Genomic DNA, 26,029 nt, shown 5'->3' with positions numbered 1-26,029 from the left:
TGTGAGTGAGATGCCAGAGGCAGGTCTATAGATAGTTTCATCAAGATTGTAAGTAGTATCTATTACCAAATGTCAAAAGCAAAGGATAATAATGAAGTACCAGAATGCAGCCATTATTCACTAATTCATTCATTAAATATATACTTATTGACAGTCACTTTGTACATTATCCAAGTGGATAATGAAATGAATAAGATCCACTCTCCACCCTCAAGTATACAGTCTCACTGGGGGAACCAGACAATGAACTCAAAAATATTAGGGAGGTGATGTACAACTCCAATGAGCAAGCTGCTAGGGAGACTGGGCAACATAAGGGCAATGCAGGTAAGAGAATGTGCTGAGCACAACGGTCAATGCATCTCAGACATGGGCTGCAGACTAACAGAACACCCTCAAGCTTATGGCAAATTCAAACAACAGAGTTCACTCAGAAAATTAAGATACTGAACTCAGTTCAAATATTTATTAAGCAGAGAATTCTGCAGAGTCAAATTACAAAGACAAATGAAACTCAATTCCTTTCCTTTAGGTGTCCATAGAAATAGGTATTTCTCCTTCCTCTTAAAAGAGAAACATTCCATTAACAGGCACATCTGTAATACATATAATTATAACTATACAAAATTACATATAATTATAATACATAATATATAACAGAAAAATGCCATAAACAAGCAATTAAGATTAAGGAACCTAAAGGACTATCCTAAAGGCTACCACTTATTAAGGACTGACCGTGTCAGGTATGCATACATGACCATAAAGAAGGGTTATATATGTCCCAGGTTACAGAGCTAGGTATTGAACTCAGGGCTACCTCTTTCAAGGCTCAGTTTCTGACATTACATTATGCTGCCTTTTAAAGTCTGAAATATTATAAATAAAAATATAGAAAATAGCACAGACAGGGGAACATAAGATACACATGTGTATCTACAGATCAAGATTTATGACCACAGGTTATACAGCTGCTGTTTGTTCAAATCTTCATTGTTAATAAACAAGTCTATCAAAACAAAACTAAAACAAAATTTTATGGACTACTGCAATTTATAACTACATTATGGATGATTAGAAGGATTAGCATCAGATTTTCAGTTTCATCCTTCACCATCACAGGTCTGCCGCTGCTGCAGCTAAGTCGCTTCAGTCGTGTCCGACTCTGTGCGACCCCATAGATGGCAGCCCACCAGGCTCCGCCACCCCTGGGATTCTCCAGGCAAGAACACTGGAGTGGGTTGCCATTTCCTTCTCCAATGCATGAAAAGTGAAAGTGAAGTCACTGAGTCGTGTCCAACTCTCAGCAACCCCGTGGACTGCAGACCACCAGGCTCCTCCATCCATGGGATTTTCTAGGCAAGAGTACTGGAGTGCGGTGCCACTGCCTTCTCCATCAGTTCGCTCTACTTAAGCTTTATTGTGAATTCTACCTGATTTCTCTCCAATAGTAATTAGTGTCACTTGTTAAATGCTAACGAGTTTTTGAATTTCCACAAGTATTTTCAAATTTCAGTTATTTTCCATACAGTAGGTCTTACTCAGCTGTCCGGCAATTTATCCTTCACAACATTATTATAAACAAATTCATAATTAAGCACATTTGCAATTACCCACACACATACTTATCCCTCTATTGCATATAATCTGCAAAGATATAGACAAGGAAAAACATTACAGACACAATAGCTGATATGACTAAATATTTAATAATTCCTAATACCCTGTTCACACTAGATCGTCTCTCAAGTGCCATTTCAGAACAACAGCAGCATCCCTCGCCTGCCTATTATAAATGCAAATTTGTGGGCTTCATTCCAGACCTACCAGGTAATCCTTATGAACACTAAAATTTTAAGAACCACTGCACTAAAGGAGAATTTACATGACTTACCTTGAGTGTAAAAAGGCTGATTCGGCCAGGCAGTTTATAAAATAACCCCTCTCCTCCTCTGGAATTGGAATGTAGCATGGCATTAAGACATGCGAGAGGGGATGTCCCACTGTAAAAACATACAAGGATGGAAAAAGGTCATACAAACCAAGGTATCTACTTACTCAAAGATCTCTTACACTTCAACTCATTATTAAATCAAGAAGAACAGGAAGAAATATAAAACATCCCATGACAAGAATTCTGTTCTGAAAGTGGCAAAGGAGTAGCACATGAAATTCACATAAATCACACCTAGAGAGCGCTGGGATAACAGGTTACGTGGTATCTCTACTCCACATCTGATGATTCTTAAGTGCCTTCTGCCAATATGAACCAAACTCTCAAGAAATTTAGAAACACTGCACATATTTTTCAGGTACACTCAGGAGTTTTGAAAAAAAAATTACCCAATATTTTTATTTACTCAAAATTTTTTAAATTAAATTTTAATGCTACTTAGAAACAAAACCAGGGTTCCCTAGCCTCTATCTTTCAACCTGCACATCATGCTCAGAAACTGCCACATAACATTTTTAACACAAAGACCAGGCATCAGTGATGCTGTCCCAAGAAAATAAACATACTTTTTTTTTCCAGTTAAATTATTTTTCAATACACACACAAAAGGAATAGCATTTCATTTGCTTTTTCTCAGTTGGGAAGGGGGAAAGATGCATTTTATTTTGTATCTACCCAGGAGCAATTCTTTAAATTTGAATTAAAAAAGTCAAACAGACTTAGTATGCAATAATATAATGCTCAACCATTAAACCAAAAAAAAAAGAGATAGCATCTTAAGTTGTTTCACGGTTCCTGCTACAACAGAAGGTTGCAAAACAATGACAACTCGAGAGAGTTAGAGACTACTTATTCAATCTCAAAAAGAGACACTGTCAAAAATACAGACAAATGCCCATTATTAACTGAGTTTGACACTAGCATGTTAGTACTAGGGTTTACCTGTGCACCTTCTTGTCCCTCTCTCCAGCAAGATATATAAATATCAATATCTTAAGTAATGCCTCTCAGCATTTTTCAAAATTAGAGGCCCTAATTTTTGTCACGTTAAAAATAAATTTTCAGTCTTATAAAGTCATCAAAAAACACTATTACTTATTCGGCTTTGGAACACCCTGGATGCCTAAGAAAAAAAAAATTTCACCAAGGACCAATCTCTATAAGAAACCTTGTGCAGAGTCTGGAGTGTCAAGTGGGTGTGCTAACATCTCTGCTACAGGAGAAAGCATGCTGGCAGAGTCTTTCTTCCAACAGCGTGACTCCTACACACTATCCCTCTGTCTACAAATTATAGAGCTGCTCACTCATCACGAGCCACCATGACCACTTCATAATTCCTGTAAGAGCCAGAAGCAGAAACAAGTTAGGTTCTCAATTCCATCTGTCCTAAAAGGACTAATTTACCTTCTATAGGCATAGTGGTCCACCAGCAGTGCAGACAGCGGCGCGATGGGAAATAGCCCATAAAAACAAAATAAAACAAAAGACGCAATTACACCACCACACCGTGCATAGGTAGTATTTACATGAAGCACCAGAACATGATCCAGACAATCCCGACCTTCCCTCCCCACAAATGTCAGTTTGAGAATGTGTGAACTGACAACTGGAAAGTGAGGATCTTTTGATCCTAAAAGATCAATTTAAGTAGCTAAAGCTTAACCAGCAAAATATATGCTGATTGTTCTGAATCCCAAGAAGGAACTGTGTTGTGCTCTCCCCTCCCACTTAAATTTTGAAAAAAAGGTTGGGGTGAGCAGAGAAAGGATTCAGGACAGTCCCTGGTTTTTATTTGTGCCTGCAATTCTTTTTGTGTTTCCAATTTATTGCTTCTCTAGGAAAAATATAGGATAAGAAAATCAAGGTCATCACCAAATTTAGCATGCTCATAGCAGGAAAGGCTAGAATCAGTAGGGGAAAAAAATCAGTAAGTTTTATGATGATTGGATCACCCTTCTCTGAGCCTAAAAACAAAGAACTTCAGAGATATGGTACAGAGAGAAGGATAGTTTTAGACATGATGGAGCAGATCAGTCTATTCCTTCTCTACTACTGAAACGTGCAAAACGGAATACAAGAGAAAACACGCTGACTCCTTATGCAAAAAACAAGCTCCACGGTGAAAGGTATAGTACAGCAAGGACGGGGAACCTGCTGCACCTCTGACGAAAACCAACGGAATTGCAGCCACTCCCGCCCTCCAGCCAGAGGACCAACGACACCGAGACAGCTCCACACTACCATCAAACACGTGTGTGTGTATGTGCGCACACATATATGCATTTGTGGACTTTCTCATTCACTACCTAACTGCAGGAAGACACATGTTCTCTAAAACCCTCACATTAAGCAACAAGAGCCATACAAACCTCATTTCCTTTAGTCCTTCTGCCTCTATGACCTGCAGAATCTGTTTGGGTGTCATTGGAGCATCCGAATAGTTTTCCAGTACCTGAAGAAATATAAATGTTCTGATTTCAGTGTGCAGTTCCCATTTATATCCATTACTATACAACACAGGCTACAATTCTGCTATGAGATACCACTGCTGACATCTTAAGTTTTTCCACAGTCAAAATTACTTCTGAAACCAAATTACACATGTATCTAACTAGTTGCTGAAAGTGACTGCAATTAGAAGAAATACTCTAATTTTCAATTCTGAAAATACACATCCTCTCAGCATCCATGTTCTGGTATGTGGGGCCTTTCCAACTTTAATTGCCACTTAACCTGATGCTATTAATACAGCTAAACTAGACAATACATAGCACTATAAACTGTAAGACAGAACTGCATTCAGGCTTTCCTTCCCAAGTAAGTTTGATTAGTTACAATATTTTTATCTTTTTTTGTGTGGGGGGAGGGGGGAGGGGACGGCGGCTTGGCTTGCAGGATTAGTTCCCCATCTAGGGATTGAATCTGGACACTCAGCAGTGAAAGGATGTAGCCCTAACCACCGGACCGGCAGGGAATTCCAGATACCTGTATTTTTTCAATGATGACTTTCGCCACTGGGTTGTGGCATTCTGGTGTTAATTAGTACAGGACAATTTGCCTTTCAGCAATACAATGCTACGATTCTATATGACTGGTACAAGCAAAACAAGGAGAAATGGAACATCCCATTTATATTAGTGACATCTATAATTAAGCCCCAGCAACAATGTCTTAGTGAGCAACCAGCGCTCTCTCACTTGAACAAGCTGAGTTGTTTTAGAAATGTCATCCTTTTCAGGAAGGAAAAAAGACAGGCTGTCAGTATCTCTGTACCATCTCTAGCAGTACAGCTGCTGAGGTTACACCAAACCATACCAACATTTTACAGTCATTTAACAGCCCTAACAAAGTACTGCATGGCTGTGTCACAGATAAAATGCAAAGCAAGAAGCCTAACAGGACTGCTGTGAAGGTTCTCTCTGTGGAAGAACAAGGGTTCTAAGTGATAAAGAAGTCAAGTTTTGGAGAAGCAGGTGCTGAAATAAAACCCCTATTTCCTATGGTCCCATTCTTAATCTCTCTGTTCAGTGTTTACATTCTCCTTGGGTATCATTATCATCTCTCACAGTTTCAACGCTACCAAAATACTGAATTAACTCCCAAATCTCAACCTTTGGCCTGGATTTCTCCCTAAGCTTCAGGCCGCAGATATTCAGTTCGGTACTGGACATCCCTCATGATCATCTTCTCTCTTCTGATATTCCTCTCCTTGGTTGGCAGTCTGTCTCATCACCTAATTTAAAACCAAGGCATCATCCTTCACTCTCACCTGTCCCCAGTTCTCCCAGCCAGTTTCTTTCCTTTAAAAAAAAATTTTTTTTATTTATTTGGCTGCACCGAGTCTTAGTAGCAGCACTCTAGATCTTGAGTTGCAGCACGCAAACTCTTAACTGCACCATGTGTAATCAAGTTCCCTGACCAGGAGCCGAAACTGGGCCGCCTACACTGTGAGTACGAGGTCACCAGGGAAGTTCCCCCACAGCCAGTGTCTGACCCGACTTGACACAACAGCCTCTTCTCTAACATCCCTGCTTTCCTCAAATTCATTCTTACTCCGCTGCCATCCTTCATTCAACAAATACATGAAATACTCTGTGCTAGGAACAATTTTAGACATTCATCAGTAAAAAAGACCAAAGCTCTGCAGAGCTTAACCTGCTATAGCGTGAGGTCAGTCCAACAAAATAAACCTGCCCTCACCACTTTCTGCATTAAAGTTCTTCGACAGCAACCTATTTCCATACTGCGAAAGCTGAAGCTCCAGAGAGGCCACTGGCCCACTAGAAAAGCACAGGTTTTAAAAGCAAACAGACGTGGTTTTAAACATTCAAATTCTGGTCTTCTAAACCTCGGCAAAGAGTTGTGTTGCAAAGAGTTGGACACAACTTGGCAACTGAACAACAAAAAAACCTGGGCAAGTTACCTACCCGCCCTGAGTCTAGGTTTCCTCACTTGTGAAGGAAGGATACTGAGGCCTTCTTCTCAGAGTTGTTGCAGAGATAATGGAGTAAGTGCCTATGGTGCCAGACACAAGGTGTGTGCTGGTCAGGCATGCCAGACCCTCACAATCTGGTCTCTGCCTGGCTCTCTGCTACTCCACAAGCTTTATGTTCCAAAAACTACGTGCAGGTCTACCCAATTCCCACACTCTCCACCCTGCAGATAAACACACACATACACACACTCTCCTATTTTTTTGTTGCCAGCTCCTGCTTATGTCCTCTGTGAGGAGTCTAACTCCTACTCACCCTTCAAGATTCAGTTCGGAAAGCACCTTCCTCCAGGAAGCCTTCTCTACTCTCTGCCAGATAGTTAAGCGTCTTTTTTCAGTGCCCCATAGTTGCACAACACATACAATTCATCTTCCAAAGCAGGACACTTGAGAATAAAAGGAGGAACTATTCATAATTATGCCTAGACAGTAAGCAGAAATCAGGATGTCTATTACCATTTATACATCTATGCTGGCACTTACCATGCTTGTAATGAAATTCTACTCACCTGTTAGAGAAGGACTCTAACCCCAGAAAAACCATAAGCTCCTCAAGGGCAGACCATATCCATCTCTGTAATTCCAAGAACCTAACTGCCAAGTTAAGCAGCACTGATGAACAAACCCACAATACAAACTACTAATGTTCACTGCCACAGATATGACTTCTTTGATACTAATTGTGAGCTGAGCTAGTGAATTTTTTCACAGTAATTTTTTTTTTTTAAGAAGCATGACTCAAAAATTAGTTACCAATTATTTAAACAGCAGTCAGGAAGAGCCTGAGAATCTTAAGACAGAGGAAACAGAATCTCTATAGGGAAGTTACATCAAAAGATACAAGGTATTCACTTTTATTAAAACTGTATATGCCTTCAGCTTTTAGTGTAAGAACAATTCAGCAGTGTTCTCTCCCCACCCTGTCTTTCTAGAGCATACAAAAAGTATCTCTTCTCCAACTTCAAAGGGGGAAAAAATGTTTGATGTAAGAATGGTCAGTCATGAATCAAAGTGAAAGATAAAGCATGCAATGAAGAGTTTCTCAAAGCCAGGGAGAATCCATTTAAGGGGATTCAATCTAAAGGGAAATCCACTCAGCTATTTCTCCCAAACTGTTTCTACCAAGCAGGAGGATTTAGACCCACCCAACCACCTAAAGTCTACTTCCTACATCTAGGAAAAACAATACCAGCAGGTGTTAGAAAGAAGAATATCTACTTCTCAACAACATAATTAACAGCTGCAAAAATCAATCTCCTGGGATTTACTACATTACTGAAATAGTCCAGAAGTCTCTTCTTTCCTATCAGAATAGCTTAAAAACGGTTCCTGGTATCATTTTAACCACCAAACTGAGCAAGGTCGGGAGCAATATGAAACTGCCCCCAAGCAAGTGCACCTTGATTGCCACAGCAAGCACTCCAAATTCACCTGTCCAAAGAGTACTTAGAACTAACCTACCCTCCTACCATTACAACTCACTCTTCTCTCTATCCAGTGTAAGCACTCACAAACTCTCCAGCACTTGGTTTGTTAAAGCAATTTTTTTTTTTCCGTATGAGCAGAGAATTCTTAAGAGCTCCCCCTCACCCACCAACTGGTCCATCCAAAGGGACAGAAAATCCTAAACAAAAAACAATAGAAGATACACAAAACTACACACTATATTCCCACAAGTCATCTTGCAAGAGTTTAAGAGCATAAAGTAATTCCCAGTAGGAAATACTATTTTTTAATGAAGAATCATAAAAGAAAAAGAATTTACTGGGGACAAACTGAGCGATGATAAAACAGAAATAGCAACCTGGAACTGGATTGTAGATCACAGTAAACTCAAGACTATAAAGAGACATAATAGTGGACCCCTGAATTCCCAGAGTCTTTCAACTAGGAAGAGCCAACGGAGCTTTAAGACAGGCAGACTTTAGAATTCTGTCAGGACATAAATAAGAAAGGATTTAAAGGTACTTTCACCTACCTCTAACAAGTAAAAACTCTGGCAAGCAAATTTCCTTTTGGTGCCCAGAGTCATAAACACCTGCAGAACAGAAACTCAGAGGAGAATTTCAATGAACAGCCTCAACCTCCAGGAGAAAGCAAGCACGTCCTTCTGGCTCTCACTACTCTCCTCTAGGCCTAAATCTGTTTCCAGGTGAAGCAATCCTGGAGAAATCTGAAACTTCCAAGAGATTCTGAAAGCTAACCAAAGGTTCCAAATTTGACTGCATCCAAAAAACATACTTAAGTACTTCAAAATCTTCAAATTTCATATGCCAAACCAAAACAAAGTAACTGAAGCACGAAACTTCAACATACAAACTAATTGCTACTTCCCTTTCTTGGGCAAAAAAGGTATGAGAAAGATGATCAGGTACACCAGTGAAATTTCTCCCACACACCAAACAGCATTCCCTCTTTTAAGTCAATAACTGAGTTTTAAGGCTCCAAGAAAGAAGAGTGTACCACAGATTTGTAAAAACCTCCAACACATATTCATCTTTTTTGCTCAACACCTCTGAGGCAGGAACCTCACTTCCCAATAAAATTAAAGATTAGAAGGCTGAGCTTCATTCATCATTAAAAGTAAATTACAGCAATTTCATATAAACTATAGGGTGTCAAGACACAAGGATGCTATCTGCACTATAACCCTGCTTTGTGACAGTTCTAAGAAGTGACATCTCTGAGACAAGTGTAACCTGCTACTATTGTCATCAGCGAGATTTTATAAGAACATGTCTCAAAGTGTCTTCACTTTCTGGGTACAAATCCAGAGGAATATATTTCACTTGCAGGTCCTCTGACATTTTGGGACAACAGAAGATTCACAAAAACCGCATTACCAGGCAGCTTCAAATACTCAAATTACTCTCTCCTTTGCTAAATCCTCAGTGAGCAGTGTCTTCAAACAGAGACACCTGGTCTTTGTTCAACACTTCATGTTTACATGCAAGAGGACACTAAAAAATAGAGAACACACGCAAACATTCTTTACAAAGTGTAGTTAGCTGTCTGCAGACTGCCTATCTTCGGGCTAGCTTGTGGACTCGGCTCAGCAGATCTCAAAGTGTGGTCCGTGGGTCACCTGCATTACAGCCAACCTGAGAAGCTGGTCAAAATGAAGATACTCAGGTTCTACTCCAGAATCTCAGACTCATTAGGTCTTAAGCAGGGCCCTAGGATGAACATTCTTAACAACCTCCCCAGGTGCCCCCACAGGACACTAAAGTTTGAAAACCAAGGCTCAGGGTTCAGGCTGGGAGTGAGCCTTTGCTTCCCTCCACACACCGGTTTAGACTGCGAAAGCTCAAAATGCCACTCGCGTCCTTCAGACTGGGGGTGCTCTTTCCCATCCCTAGCCAAAAGCACCACCCCACTGCCCACCAGGAAGCGAGGGAGGAGCTTCCGACCCTTCCCGGAAACCTAACTCCCCCGAGTGCACAAACGAAGCTTCCCCAGACCCCCTAGACGCTGCCAAATAGTGGGGGAAGGGAGGCTGGGGCCCCGCCGCCCAGAGGAGGAGGAGCCGGCCCGCCAGCTCGACCCTCCGCAGGAATTTGGGGGGGGTGGGGGGGTGCGTGCAGAAAAAGGCGCCACATCCGACCCGGCGGGGGACCTCTCCCCACCCAACGCCTTAGGGGGTTGTCCCGTTCCGGGAGAAAGGTGGCCCGCCCCCTCCTGCAGTGGGCAGGGCTTCGCCCCTCCCCCTCCCAGTGGGGGGGTGCTCGGCGAGCCCACCCCTCACAACCCCCACCGAGGCCCCCTCGGCGGCTAGCCTCACCAGGCGCGCGGCCTCGGCCCACGTGCGCTCCTTCTTCCTCTTCTGTTTGTCCTTCATCCTCCTCCTCCCCGGCGGCGGCGGCAGCTCCACGCGGGACCTCCGGGCGGGGCGGGCGGCGGCGCGGGGCTGGGGCGGCGGCGGCGGCGGCGGGGGGCGCGTGGCGGCGGCGACGCGCGAGGACTCGGGTGCGGCCGGGGAGAGGGGGCGGGCGCGCGGGGACCGGCTGGCGCGAGACCCGGCGCGAGGGCGGCGGTGGGGGAGGGGTGGCGGCTCCACGCGCCCGCGCTGCGTCAGTCGCCCGCGGCGGCGGCGGCGAAGAAGGCAGTAGCCCCGCGATCGCTAAGGAATGCGGCGGCTCCGCATAACCACGGGGTCAGAGGTCACGGCTCCGGCCTCTGCTTTCCCGCTCTGCTAAGAGGCCAAGGCCCGACTGGCGGCGGGGCGGGAAGGCGAGAATCGGCTTTCCCCTCGGCGCCCGGGTGTGTGCGTGTCTGCCGTGGGTGTGTGTGAGTGTGTGTGAAGAGTGAGGAGGGGGAGTGTGGGGTTTTTTTTTTTTTTTTTGAACAAAAACAAACCGAAAGGGCGGCTGGGAGTCGTAGTCCCGGCTGCCTCTCTGGCCTCCCCCGCTCCGGAAGAATATGGCTGCATGAAACTCTTGGACCACACTTCCCGACGTGCCCCGCCTCCCGTCTTTTCCGCCCTCCCCTCTCTTCCTTCTCCCCGCGCAGAGCTCGGTAGGGACTGGGGGACGGGCAGTCGTTCGGGGAAGGGGCTGGGCGAGTCTCGCGAGGTGCGGGAACTGGTTGGGGGCCCGAGGCATTGTGGGAGGTGGTGCTGGGAAGGGGCGGTGGCCGGCTGCCCTCCTACCCCGAGCTACGTTTAACCCCTTCGGCGCGTCTCGTCTTCGGGCCGACGCGCGGCTAAGGGTGGGAATAGAGAACTGGTAGCTCGACTCCCAGCGCCCACTTTTCCCCGTCTCCGCCTAAGCTGTTCTCACTGACACTTCTTGTAGGTGACTAGACAGGACTTTCCCTTTTGGTCCTCCCCTAAATGACTCACCGCCGCATAATAATGAGACAGAAAGACACTTATACCAGTAAAACGGTTATTGCACGATTGATGGACCTAAACAGTTAGTTCCCCATTTCCTCCTGTGCTTTCATGCCGCTGTACGTTTGCAGAAGCTGCACCCGCAGCCTACAGCGTTCTTACCACCTGGTGAACTTGATAAGATTACGGGTTGTGTCAAGAACTTGGACTTTGGAGCCGTACTTACCAGAATGCACCTGAGACCTTTTTAGAAGCACTACCCCAGAGGAAACACAGAACATGGAGTCAAAAGAACCTAGAGCCGAATCCTGGCTAAACCATTCCGTGGCTATCACGGTATTTTTGAGATGAGTATCAGCGTAAAACACCTGGCAGGTTGGAAGAGGGTGTGCAGGGGGAACCCTGACATTAGGTCCGTATAATTTGGCTCCTGGCATAGAGTAAGTGTTTAATAATTGGTACAGGCTAAGAGACAATGAGCAACGTACTTACCCTCTCCAAGCTTTGGTTGCAGAAGCATGAAATGAAATGAGGTTCAGAGTACCCAACGCATAGGTTTTCTGTGCCTAATTTATTGAATCAGCCAACTGCCCAGAAGCATCGCTAGAATCGGTCCTAAACTGGATAATGGCCAATTCTTTAAAATTAGAGAGGAGGTGTCACTGGTCACATTTGAAAGGATTCCCGCAGTGAGGAAGCACACCTTCCACTCCCTGGTGTTAGCACATGGGAGAGCCAGTGATGAGGGAAGATAAACAGGGTGCTGCCCACGTGGAACACCATGGAGTTCAGTGCTCCCCCTTCAAATTCTCATCACACAGGAGGCTTTCAGGTCCAGTAAACAAAATCCTGCAAGGTGAATAGACTGCAAGGTAAAATAAGGCATGGTTTTGTTGGGGTTTTTTTTGGCATGTGGGATCTTAGTTTCCTGACCAAGGATGGAAACTGTGCACCTTTAAGTGGAAGCACAGAGTGCGAATCACTAGACTGCCAGGGAATTCCTAAGCGTGTTTTCTAATCTTCTGTCCCCTTCTAACTTTACCCCAATGCGGGGAAAGAAGAACCCCATTTCCATGATGAAAAAAAGTGTTTGCCCTGACTTTTCACAAAAGGGTGATGGTGGTGGTAGTGGTTTAATTTATAACCTTTGACAGGTCATTTGGCCTGTTTAAAATCTTTTCTTGAGTAGCTTCATCCCACTACCACCCCTGCCCCACTGACCTCCAGAGAGTCACCAGAGAAGATTTATTCTAAAATGTTCACGTTTAGTATAGGCACTGTGGTTGGCAGAATAATGTTCCTATTGCCCGCCTGCCAAAAAAAAGAAAAACTATGCTCTAGTCCCTGGAATCTGTGAATATGTTATATTCCATGGTAAATAGGACATTGCAGATGGAATTAAGGACCATAAAATAGGGAGATTATCCTGGATTATATGGGTGAACCCAGTGTAATCACATGGACCCTTGAAGGCAAAAGAGATGCCTTGGAGAGAAATGGCAGAAAAGAATCAGATTGGAAGCTTGAGAAGAAGTCAACCCACTGTTGCTGAAGGGGTCATGAGCCAGGGAATGTCAGAAGCCTTTAGAAGCAGAGAACCTGTCCACAAGTAATGGGACCTCAGTTCAACAGTCACGGGGGACTGAGATTTCATAACCTGAATGAGCCTGGAAGCACATTCTCCCCGTCTCTCATCCTGCAGAAAGAAGTCCAGTCCTGCTAACAGGCTGATTTTAGCCAGATCAGAGAACCAGCTGACCCACACAGTCCAGACTTGTGACCCGTAGAAAGTGTAAGACAGAATGTTGTTTTAAACCACTAAACCTAGTAACTTTTTATAATAGCAAAAGAAAGCTAATCCAGGGACTGTGGAGATACCTAATTTTTTTTCTGGCTCCCAGTTGAGTCAAGCCACAGGGGAATCCAGATGTGAATGTTTCAAAGTCTCTGCCCTTGCAGAATCAAACAGAAACCAATGACAACATCATAGTTAAGTGTGAAAAGAGTATGTTCAGAGGACTCTGCAAGATGTGTGTTAGAGAATTGGCTTTAGTCATTAAACCTTAAGTAGCTGTCATTTTTTTTAAAGTTAATGAGACTCATGAGTGTATTCTATTGTCAGAAACACCAAAAACAAGCCTATATATATATATATATATTTGCGGGGGGGGGGGTGTTTTTCTGTTTTATCACAGTGTTTTTATTACAAAGTTTCTTTGAAGTCAACAAAGGTGCCACAGCGCAGTATAAGATAAACAGGTCTAATATTCAGCCCTGCCCTGTTTGGGGATGAGTCAGTGTTTTCAAACTGCACAGTTATGAGCAAAGCACACAGGAATCTGAATAGCAAGCATACCATCAGCAAACCTAAGCATTCTCAAGAGGACACATATACCCTAGGAACCTCACCAAGAGATAATGCATTGCCACGGACTTTGGATTTTGGCAGGCCTGGGTTTGAATCTTCTTGTAGTCATTCTCCATGGCTGTGTGATCTTGGTCAAGCTGTGAAACCTCTCATTGACTCAGAGTCATCATTTGGATAATGGGGTACATAAACTCAAATGGGTGGAATTGGGATTAAGTGGGATCTTTGTAGAGAGATCACAACGGACTCACTGGAACACAGCAGACTCACTAAAGGCCATCAAGAAGGTTTGGGTCAGAAGTGTAAAAAGTGCCTCATTTTTATACTTCAGTGAACCAAGCCCTGGAACAGAGTTTGCCACACTGACACATGTTCTCTCCCAGTGATTCTGTCCCCGTTTTCAAATGAAGTTCAGAGAGGTCAGATTATCTCCTTCAAGTCCCAGGGAGATAACATTGGCTAAACTTCCAACACAGCAGATGATTCGCAAATGTGCACCTCTCCTGGTCTCCCTCCACAGTTCATTTCTTTGTATGATTTTTGGTTTAGTGTCTCTGCTCTTGTTAGTATCTTCTTGGGTTCATCATCACACTTTCAACACCTGGCACAGTCTTGGCATGTGGTAGGCACTTAATCTGTGGAATTAATTACCTTACTCAATAATTACTGTATTGGACAGAATCCCTAAGTACTACTTATGAGCCCTGTACAGTATTTGGAATCTGCCCAGGCAGAATTGGTAAACAGGCAAGATTCACCCAAACATATCTATGCAAGCTGTAAAGATGCTTAGAGATGGGGACTTCATCACCACACTAATTCAGCTTATCTGCCTTTCACCATCATTTAAATCCATTCCTGTTTTTCAGTCTCCCATGAGGCTGAAAAAGGTGTTTAAATCCTAACTGTTAATATTGGTTACTTCTGGTTTGTAAGACTACATTCAACTGGGGGGAGAATGGGTTTTACAAAGCATTACATTTTTTTTAGTTGAAAAAAAAAATTTTTTTTACTGTATTTGGCTGCGTTGAGTCTTAGTTTCGGCACCTGGGATCTTTATTGCTGCTGGCAGGCTCTCTATTTGGGCTCCAGAGTGCCTGGGCTCAGTTGCCCTGAGGCATCTGGGATCTTAGTTCCCCATCTAGGGGCTGAACCTGCGCCCTGCATTGGAAGGCAGAGTCTTAATCATTAGACCACCAGGGGAGTTCCAAAAAAATTATTTCTCATCTAAACCACAAAACAAAGCATTTAGATTAAGGTGGCAGATCTAATGTTTTTCACTTCTTTACAGTTGTCTGTAGTTTCCAAATCTTCTAGAATGAGTATGTGCTACTCATACTCATTTGAGTATGATGAAAAAGTAAAGTTTTTCATGCTTAACAATGTAAGAACACTTTTTTTTTGTTTTTGTTTTGGCTGAGCTGTGCAACTTGTAGGATTTGGGATCTCGGTTTCCTGACCAGGGATTGGACTCAGGCCCCTGGAGTGCAAACCCAGAGTCCTAACCAGTGAACTGACAGGGAACTCCCAATAATACATCTTTCCATTTTACTTTAGGGACTTTCCTGGTGGCTCAGTTGGTAAAGAATTCACCTGCAATGCAAGAGACCTGGGTTCGATCCCTGGGTCAGGAAGATTCCCTGAAGAAGGAAATGGCAACCCACTCCACCATCCTTGCCTGGGAAATCCCGTGGACAGAGGAGCCTGGCGGGTTATAGTACGAGTGGTCATAAAAGTCTGACACAACTGAGCAACTAAACCACCACCACTATTTTACTTTAAAAGATCTGTGGGATCCCCTCCTAAAATGACTTCAAAGGATGACCTGAGTGATTTTTTACCAAAATTGTAGATAAGAACAGGATACTGCCTAATTCTTTTAAATTTTCAGGTAGAGATTTCAGGACCCCATGAAGGAACCCATCCCAGTTTTCAGTCTCTTTAATGCCAGAGAGTTGTACCCATATCTACCATAAATCTTTCTCATCTTAATTTAAGCCATTTCCCCCATTCTTTCTCTGTGAAAAAGGAAAAGAAACTTTAAAGTGCATTTTGACACCAAAATTGTAAGAGTGGTGCTAATTTGTTGAGACTGGTAGATGAGCTGGTTAGTTCTTCATTTGCTATTTTTTTGTACTGAAAACATTAACTTACACATTGCACCAAATGGCTTTTCTTCCTCCTCCTCTTTATTGATTGCTAATAACCGAATGTGAAGTCCAGGGCTTGGATAAATGGCTTTCACAGGCCTTAACTCTTGAGTAGCACAATTACCATGTGAACTGAGTGAGAAAACTGGCAGGGCCAGGAAAGCGAAGGAACTTTCCCAAGCACAGTTGTCAGTGGAGTCAAGATTTAAACGGAAAGCTCCTCCCATTCCAAATTCCTTGTAAGGCACTGTGGTAGCCAGCCTCCAAAATGGCCCCCAGTGATTCAAAGCCCTGACATTCACACCTGTTTTAGTCCCTCCTGTTCTGAATAGGGCTGAACCATGAAACCAACTGGGTGCTTTGGAAACAGCCATGTGTGGCTTCTGGGGTTCGGTCATAAAAGACACTGCAGTTTCTGCCTTGTTCCCTCAGATCATAAGCTCTAGGGGAGTCCAGGCACCGTGTCATGAGGACACTGAGGCAGCCATATGGAGAGGTGACATCTACACCACAGGTAGCCTCAGACAAGCTTTCAGATGACTTCAGCCCTGGCTAACATCTTGAGAGATCAATCTCATAAAAGATCCACAGCCAGGATCACCCAAACAAGCTTCTCCTGGACTCCTGACCCACAGGAACGGTCAGATAATGTTCATTGTTTTGGTCAGATAATGTTCATTGTTTTAACTCCCTAAATTCTAGGGTCATCTGCTACACAGCAATACACAGCAATACATAGCAATAGACAACTAAGAAAATGCCTTTCTCCTGCTTAGCTTGTACATTTTTGTGAAATTTAAAAGTCAAGGAACCATCCTTCCAGAAAAACTTATACCTATTTAAACAAAATTCTTTTTTTTTTTTTCAAACAAAATTCTTTACAGAATTTTAACATGTGCCCAGACCCTCTGAAGCCAACATGGTAAGACTAATCATAGTCTTCCCCTTTTCTTGAATGCTCAGAGAAATAAAACCACTTGTCCCACCTCATGGAGCTACTAACATGCCAGAGCCAGGATTGAAACCCAAGTAACCCAGCTTTCCCTGGAGAAGGAAATGGCAACCCACTCCATTATTCTTGCCTGGAAAGTTCCATGGGCAGAGGAGCCTGGCGGGCTACAGTTCATGGGGTCGCAAAGAGTCTGACATGACTGAGTGACAGAGCGCAGCCCAGCTTTGCACATGGCTCACACTCTGCCAGCTTGCTTCTCTGCTCTCAGAGCCCTAGGTTCAGAACCGCTGCTCTAAGCTAACTAACCCCACCCTGTCTCTTCTTTCTGTACTCTACCCCTTTCCTTATAGAAGTTTCTCTGACCCCATTTTAATTGCAGTTCCTAAGTGATCCACTGTGTATTAGTTCCCACCAGAGAGACAGAGTCAAGGTCACTGACTCTGAGGGGCCCCTGGTCTGATGGGATCATACACATGGAAGCATAACTGTACACGACCATCAGTATTGGACAAGGATTCAGTAACAAACTCTGGAAGGGCAGACTTCACAGAGGTGGTGATACTCTGGTTCTTGAATGCCGAGAGAAAAAAGGAGAGGCTCAAGGGAATTCTTTGTAGAAGTTACAGTGAATATGATGGGCGCAAGGGATGGCAGCCTCCCCATGTGTGAAAGTGCAAGTGTGTTCAGTTGGCGAGGAGACTAGCAGTTCAGTGGGGCAGGAAAAGACGAGGTCAAAGAGGTGGGCTGGGGCCTAGTAGGGGGCATGAGGGAGAGACAGGAGATAGATCCCCATGCTGAGGAGTTCTGATTGTCTCCTGTAACTCCCAAGAATCAGCAGAGCTCTGATTAGAGCTCAGATACTGGCTCTTACCCAACCCTGTGGCCCCAGACCCAGCAGCATAGGACCTGACACAGAGCAGATGCTCTTTGCTGAATGGATTTATTCAAGGAGGCCTGGGTGCTAACACTAGTCTGCCCTGGAGAGGGAACGCGTTGGGTGCAGAGTCGTCCTGGGCTCCTCCTGGAATATTTCTTCAGCAAGGCTTTTCCTGCTGCTCTGTACTCAACTAGGTCCTTTATACTCCCATAGCACCCAAAACTCCCTTCAAAATGTAATGAGGAAAAATATTTAATGTAATTCACTCTTGACCCTAATGATGACTTCCTCAATGTCTGCTCCCAAATTAGACTGTCAGCCAGATGAGGTCAGGGATTGCCGGCCTATTTGCTGTCCTGCCCTGTGTCCTAGAAGAGAGGCTCTTCTGTTCCAGAAAAGAGTAATACAGCATGGGGCACCTTCTTTAATTGGCACTGGTAAGTCTGTACTGATACAAGCCCTATGCTGAGCCCTAGGGACTAACAGCCCAATTAGACACGGTTTCTGCATCAGAGAGATGGATTTCAAGTGACAGAAAACCAAGGGATGGAAACCTGGGGTGCTCCCAGAGCTGAGAGAAGGGAATGTCTCAAAGCTGATACTGTGCAGGGAGAAATTATTCCCCATATCAACAATTATAGCTACTTTGGGTGCAACATATACATTTAAAAATGAATGACTAGATATAGAAAACAGACTGGTGGTTGCCAGAGGCAGGGTGGACAAAATGGGTAAAAGTGATCAAAAGGTACAAAGTTCCAATAAAGTAAGTCCCAGGGATATAAGGCACAGCATGGTGACGATAGTTAATAATACTGTATTGTATATTTAGAAGTTGCTAAAAAAATAGGTCTTAAAAGTTCTCATCATGAGAAAAAAGATGTATACTATGGTGAGAGATGTTAACTAGACTTATTGTGGTGATCATTTTGCAATATATACAAATACAGAATCATTATGTTATATACCTGAAACTAATATTATGTCAATTACCTCTCAATTTAAGAAGTGAATAACTTTCTTATGTACTAAAGAATTCACGTTCACCAAAATGACAACAAAACTTATATCACCTGGAAATAAAATTAACATAAAATTGCACCTCTTATATGAAGAAAACTATAAACTCTTCCAAGGAGCATAAAGTCTTGTACCCATAAAGAGCACAACTTGCCTCGGACTGGAAAATGCTATAACATGTGGACATTCATTATCTGAAAATTAGCATATCAACTAAATGTCATCCCAGTCAAGATCCCAGGAAGATTTTATTGTTAAAGTGATCCTAAAATTCAACTGGAAAAATAGATGCATCTTTTTCATAACAGAAAGACTGAACATTTACTGACCATTTACCATGTGCCAGACTTGCTATGCATCATTTCATCTCATCCTCACAAAAACATAGTAAGGTAGATACTGTTACAATTAACTTTAGACAGTTGAAGAAGCAGAGTTTCAGAGAGAGAAAAAAAAATTGCCTGAGATTACACAGCTTGTGGATGATTGACCTGGGATTAAAGCTCTGGCTGGGTTGTCCCTGGTGGCTCAGTGGTAAAGAATCCAGCTGCCAATGCAGGAGACACAGCTTCAATCCCTGGTTCAATCCCGGTTCCCTAGAAGATCCCACGTGCTCGTGCACCACAACTACTGAGCCTGGGAGCCTCAATTACCAAGCCCACATGCTGACACTACTGCAGCCCGAGCACCCTAGAGCCTGTGCTCAGCAACAAACGAGCCACTGCAATGAGAAGCCCGCATACTGCGACTGGCGAGTAGCCCCTGCTCGCCACCACTAGAGAAGAGCGCGTGCAGCCGCAAAGACCCAGCTCAGCCATGAATAAAAAAATGAGAAAACTATAAAGCTCAGGCTGGCTGAAAGAACACAAACTCCGTGAACTGAACCACTCCACTCCACTGCCCTATTGCCAAGAAAAGTTTGAGGATGAGTTGGGACTTGTTCTACCAAATATTAAAATGTACCTACACCAACTAGAGAAGGAAATGGCAACCCACTCCAGTATTCTTGCCTGGAGAATACCATGGACAGAGGAACCTTGCGGGCTACAGTCCATGGAGGTCACAAGAGTTGGACACGACTGAGTGACTTTCACTACCACTACACCAACTAAAACAGTGCCATTTTGAAAAATGAACTGACAGACCTATTAAACTGAACAGAGTATAGGAATAGAGCCAAATGTATAAGGAATTGCAGCGCACAGTAAAAGTAACATGTCATATTGGTGGAGAAAAGATGGAAGTCAATACACAGAACAGGACGTTTGGGTAGCCATTTGGAGAAAAATTAAGTTGGAGCTCCATCTCTCTCCTTAAATCTAAATTTCACTTCCTATATCAAAGAGGTGTATGTAAACAATGAAATTTGTTTCTTTTGGGGGAAGAAATAAACAAGTGACTATTTTTATAATCTGGAAATGGCAGTATTTCTAAACATGTTTAAAACTTTTTTTTTTAATCCATCAAGTAAAATCAAGTCAAGATTTGACTTAAAAAAAAAAAAGATTTGACTTCATAAAACTAAAAATTCGTCTTCGGCAATAAAACACCACAGACAAGGTTAAAAACAGCCAATACAGTGGAGGAAAATATCTGTCACATTCATGACAAAAAGTTCTTAAAATGTCAATAAGAAACACCTGAATAGAAAAATCATCAAATAACAATGGCCTAGACAGGCAATTAACAAGAGGAGAATCACAAATGGAAATAAATACTTGAAAATATTTTCCACTTCATTAGTACCCACAGATAGAAACAAATTTGAGACACCATTTTTCAACAGGTTAGACTGGCAAAGATCAAAAAGATTGGGAGAACCTAGTGTTAACAAGGCTGTATGGAAGTGGGCACAATTTATGCACAGTTTATGCTGGTGGAAGCACAAATTCATATAGTCTACTTTGGGAGGCAGTTTACCAAAATGGAACAAAATTATAATGGGAAAATTCTTGGCTAGTCATTCATTTACAGTGATTTATCCCAGGAAGGACGTTAAACAAGTGAACAACGACCTACGTATGAGGCTGCTTAACACACTATTGTATAGGGACTTCCCTGGCAGTCCAGTGGTTCGGACTCCTTGCTTCTACTGTAGGGTTTGATCCCTGGTTGGAGAACTAAGATCCCACGTGCTGCGTGGTGCAGCCAAAAAAAAAAAATACAGTGTTATATAAAACAGAAAATAATCTGGAAATTACTTCAATGATCATCATGTATTAAATAAATTCTGGTGATTCACACAACAGATTACTAGGAAGTGATTAAAAATGAAAATATAAATCTATATTTATTAACTGAACATATGTGTATAACATATTATTGAGTGGAAACAGGACAGGTGTGTACTGTGGATCCATGTATATTATGAAGGTCAAACTAAGAGTTTGCATAAAGAGATACCTAAAAAATTCACCATCAGCTATAGGAAATGGAATTTCCAGTGATATGTAAGTATTTCCTTAAATGTTTTTATATTGTTTCAATGTTTTATCATCAGAATATGATTTTTATAATCAGAATATTCAATAAAGCTTTCTGTATTTTGATTTTAAAATGGCACTTAGCACTTATTATACAACCTAGGAACTTATTATTATCACATTTATCATGTCAGTCCTACAAGGAAGGTATTATTCATTCATTTTACAGAGAAGGGAGACAATCCAGTGCTCAGAAAGTTTAAGCAACTTGAAATGGGAATGTCAGGATCTGAACACAAGTCTCTTGTGTTGACACAAGAGCTTGGCTGACACAAGAGCGCTTTCCATAATGCAACACTGTTACTAATAATAATAGTTATTACTATTTTAATTATATATGCCTCTTGAATCTGCCTGCAATGCAGGAAGCCACGGTTTGGTTCCTGGGTCAGAAAGATAAAGGAAATGGCAATCCACTTCAATATTCTTGCCTGGGAAATCCCAAGGACAGAGGAGCATGGTGGGCGTAGTCACGACTTACTGACTAAACCACCATTGTGTATCTATTAAGTGCCGGGTGCTTGATGGCTGTTTTCTTTAACCTTCCAGCAAACTCTGAGAGTAGCAGGGTAGGTATTAACCCTCCTACCAAAGTGCAGTAACTTGCTTCAGGTAGAAAGTGCTAACCCAGGTTTGCTGCTGCTGCTGTGCTGTTCTCAGTCACTCAGTCGTGTCTGACGCTTTGCAACCCCATGGACTGTGGCCCACCAGGCTCCTCTGTCCATGGAATTTTCCAGGCAAGAATAATGGAGTGGGTTGCCATTTCCTGCTCCAGGGGATCTTCCTGTCACAGGGTTCAAACCCACGTCTCTTGCATTTCCTACACTGGCCAGTGGATTCTTTATCCCTGCGCTGCCTGGGAAGCCCAGCTCCAAAACCTCTGTTCCAATTTGCCACATTTCCTGCTTATCTGGTAGAATACTGTCTACACCTTGAGAAATTTTTTGCCCTGAAGTCTTTGCTCCTCCACAGGTCCTTATATCTCTATCTTGTAGCTCTTTGGTTAGATCATAGTGCCTAAATGGGGCTTCACTGGTGGCTCAGATGGTAAAGAATCTGCCTGCAATGCAGAAGACCCTTCGATCCCCACATCAGGAAGATCCCCTGCAGAAGGGAATAGCTACCCACTCCAGTATTCTTGCCTGGAGAATTCCATGGACAGAAGAACCTAGTGGGTTACAGGGGTCACAAAGACTTGGAAACGATTTAGCAACTAACACTTTCACACTTAGTGCTTAAATAGACATTATGCATTTGACTATAATGCAGCTGTCTACTTTTACAATGAAGTATTTAAACAAGAATGTTGAGAAGTCTTAATTTATCTGCTAATTTGATCACTGAGTTCAAAAGCCTTGGGCTCTCCCATGGCAGACTAAAACCAAGGTGCCAGGCTTCAACACAGTGTAGCACAGAGTGCTGTGGGCCTTTCCATTCACGCTGGTGACCATACCTCTCCCAGGTTTTTCATCGCAAAAGCCTGAGCGTTGGGACTGGCCCAAAGTGGCATTCAGTTAATGCCAGCTGAACAGAGGAAAGAAGAATGCTCTGCCATGAGAGAGATTTCAACCAGGCAACTCGAAAGGGCCTTGGAGGCTGAGTGAAATTTAACTGAGCAGAGATGAGGGTAGTAGGCTTGGATGAAGGCAACATGCTTGCAGTCACCTGGAGAACCACTTCTGTACACTGCTGTCCACGGTTTCAAAGTGCTTTCCTATAATAATCACAACAGCTTCCGTTGACAGAAGGCTTGCCTCATGCCAGGGGCCAGGTACGTTACATCTCTGCTTTCTTATTCATGTATTTTTAATGTATTATGATAACTATTGTCTTTATGATTAATATTTACTTGCTGTGTCTCTCTACTAGCTCCACACAAGCTCTAGGGAAGCATGTTTTTTTCCCTGTTGTGTTCAAAACAGTGCTTAGTACTGAACAGGTTACTGAATCCTCCACAGAGCCCCACGAGGTAAGATCTTTTGCCCCCATTTTACAGATGGGCAACCTGAGGCTCAGAAGGGACTTTTCCAAAAGTAGAGATCCCACAAAAGGACAAGACTAAAAATAAATCTATGATTTCTTTCTCCATTACCACTGAAACTGCCTGAAATGTCCCGTTGGCCTCAATGTTGGGAGCTGCCACCTGCCTGCTCCTCACTTAATGATAACAGCCTTGCAACACTGACCCCTCCCTGAGCACTTGCTACTACACACCAGGCACTCTTCCCAGTGCTTCGCATGGTTTGACTACGAGCAACTTGGGAAGTACTTGCTATGATGCCTTTATGGCAGTTGAGGAATCTGAAGCCCCAGGGAGGTTAAAAAGCTTTGCAATAATCATACAACCTGTCAGTGGTGGGTTCAGAATTCAGAATCCAGCAATCTGGGCCCAGCGCCCATGCTTTTCACCCCTGGCCACGATGCCTCAGCAAGATGGCGAGCAGTGGGGGAGAGCTGGGATTTCCAGAGCACTTATGAAGGCCAAGGCCATTCTGCCTGGCAACCATTAGGCATGCTGTCCTGTTTCTCTTCATGCTCTCTTTTCAGCCTCACAATCACCCTGTGAAGTTACAGAGGAGGAAACTGGAGCTCTGAGCACCGGACAGATGAGACAGAATCGATTAGTGGTTGCCTACAGCTTGTGTGGTGGGGAGGAAACGGGGAGTGGCAGTTAATGGGTATTTGGGGGGTGATGAAAATGTTTTAAAATTGATAGGGGTTGATGATTACACAACTGTGAATATACTAAAAACCAGTTAATTATATGTACTTTAATGGGTAAAACGCATGGTAGGGGGATTATATGTTAATAACGCCTTTTATCTTAAAGTGGGGGGGCATGGAAGGAAGTGGCAGGGGTGGAATTTCCACAGGCTTCAGATCAAAAACTTTGGAACCGCTGTTGCCTCTTCTTTGTCTCTCACTTCTCACATACAATTATCAGCAATCAGTGTATATCCTAAGGCGTGTTCCCACTTCTCCCCACTGGCTCCCACTGCCTGGCCCAAGCCACCACCTCTTCTCCAAACCACCACACCCCTTCTAATCAGTCTCCTTCCCCTCCCCGTGCTCTCGCTCCTCTGTTCTCCACAGACCAGCCAGAGGGATCCTATTAAAGCATTCCTGTCAGATTTCCCTCTTTTGCTTAAAAGCCTCCAGTGGTCTAAAAATAAAATTCATTTACAATTCAGCATTGGTCCCCCGCCACCTGTCCCTGCCTGCCGGCCACACTTGTCCTCAAACACACCGCAGCCTCCGGGCCTCTACACCTTGGATCCTCTTCCCTGGAATACTCTTGGTCCTGGTGCAGGAAACCCATGCTTATTCCCCAGTTTCACTCGGGGCTCTGTTCAAATGGAAAACATGCTGCACAGAAGCCCTGGCTGGCCTCCCAGCCTGAGCCAGCCACCAACCCCTGCTCATCTCTCTCTCACCCCTGCCCTGCCTTGTCCTACAGGGCACCTTTGTGGTGAACCACCTGTCTCCCCCACTAGAACGTGCCATCCCTGGGAGCAGGAGCTTCAGCCTGGGTCCCTGCGACTAGAACAATGCCCCCACATATGAGAAAGGATCTGACACCAAAGTGCTGGCTCCTCTCACTGCCCCAGATCAAGCAAAGAAGACTCATCACCACGTTTAACAGACTGCACCCTGGAAAGTCTACAACCCGCCCACTGCACTCCGTGAGTGCTGTATCTGAACCACTGAGCACTTTGAAATGTATGCATTTGTGCGGGATGATAATTCCCTACCAGGCGGGGAGCTCCGAAGGGCAGGGCCCTGAGTCATATGTAGCCCTTTCTGGCATAGAGTGTTGAACAGCATTTGGTAAATCTTTTGGTCACTGGCCAAAGAAGATAAATTTCAAAACCAATGGCAGAAGTTTAATTTCTCTGTTCCTAAACGTAGCAAAGGCACCACCTTCCATCCTACTGCTTTGAAAAATGCCTCAGCCCCATTTCCAAGGGAACTGACTCACAGTCAACCCTTGGAATTCCTTGGGTTCTGAGCTGTGCCAGGGAAAGCTCCTTGCAGAATGGAGTCTGCCAACTGAGCCCAGAAAACCTGTGTGAACAGCAGGCACACTTAAAGCAGCACTTGGTGAAACTGCTTCCTGTTATCTCGGGGAGAAACAGGAGCAGGAGAGGCTGGCTTAAGGAGAAAATGCCTGGAGTGTAAGTAGGACCGGGCGTCACTCCCTCACACACACATCCACCAAAAAAGCCTCCAAGGGCCGGCCCTCTATCTTCAGGCTGTGCCGTGGAGTTGAGCCCCTTCTCACAGTCTGCTCCCTCACTCCAGCACACCCTCCCTGTGCTTGTCCATGCTGTTGTCTGTTTGCCATGCCCTTCCCTCCTCCTTGGAGGGGGCTGCTACCCTGCTCGTTCTGCAGGAGCACGCCTCCTCTGTGAAGTCTTTTTCTACCCCTCCTGTCCCACCACCCTTTCCTCTGACAGAAAACACTCTGTTCTGAGCTGCGGGTGTCAGCACTGACCCTACCACTTGATCCATCAGAGCATCAAGCTGGAGAAGACGACACAACACGCCCTCAGGGAACTTAACGGTCCAGCGTGGGGAGACCAAGACAAACAAATACATTGCAATTGGGGAAAGGGCTTAGAAGGACATGCGGTTCAGTGAGAGACACTGCACAGCCAGGTAGAGACGAGGGGAAACCAGAATGGGTGGTTGGGGAAGGCTTCTTAGAAGAGATGGCATTAAATGAGTGTCTGAAAGATGAGTATGAGTGAACCAAGCAGGAGTGGGGAGAAATTACCAGAAACAGGGCACAGCACATGCGAAGGCGTCATGGCCTGTAAGCGGCTGGAATTACCGAGCACCAAGAGGAGGCCTGGGAGAGCGGCACGAGGGGAGGAGACTGGCCGTCTATAGGGTCCTAAC

The 26,029-nt window shown here is 44.0% G+C and overlaps 1 protein-coding gene across 1 annotated transcript in view; it reads right to left on the bottom strand.

The window, feature by feature from the left end:
* Positions 1-10,284, bottom strand: part of ASXL1 (ASXL transcriptional regulator 1) — a 66,031-nt gene extending 55,747 nt beyond the window's left edge. Inside the window, exons 1-4 of the mRNA XM_068987133.1 lie at positions 10,228-10,284; positions 4,324-4,406; positions 3,359-3,361; positions 1,895-2,003 (exon numbers count right to left, since the gene is read on the bottom strand). Coding sequence (XP_068843234.1) covers positions 1,895-2,003; positions 3,359-3,361; positions 4,324-4,406; positions 10,228-10,284 — 252 coding nt within the window. The remainder of the gene's footprint in view (positions 1-1,894; positions 2,004-3,358; positions 3,362-4,323; positions 4,407-10,227) is intronic.
* Positions 10,285-26,029: the final 15,745 nt, after the last annotated feature.

The sequence above is a fragment of the Capricornis sumatraensis genome, chromosome 15, assembly GCF_032405125.1.
Source record: "Capricornis sumatraensis isolate serow.1 chromosome 15, serow.2, whole genome shotgun sequence".
NCBI lineage: Eukaryota > Metazoa > Chordata > Mammalia > Artiodactyla > Bovidae > Capricornis > Capricornis sumatraensis.
The sequence above is the reverse complement of the archived record's forward strand: the minus strand, read 5'-3'. Positions and strand labels throughout refer to the sequence as shown.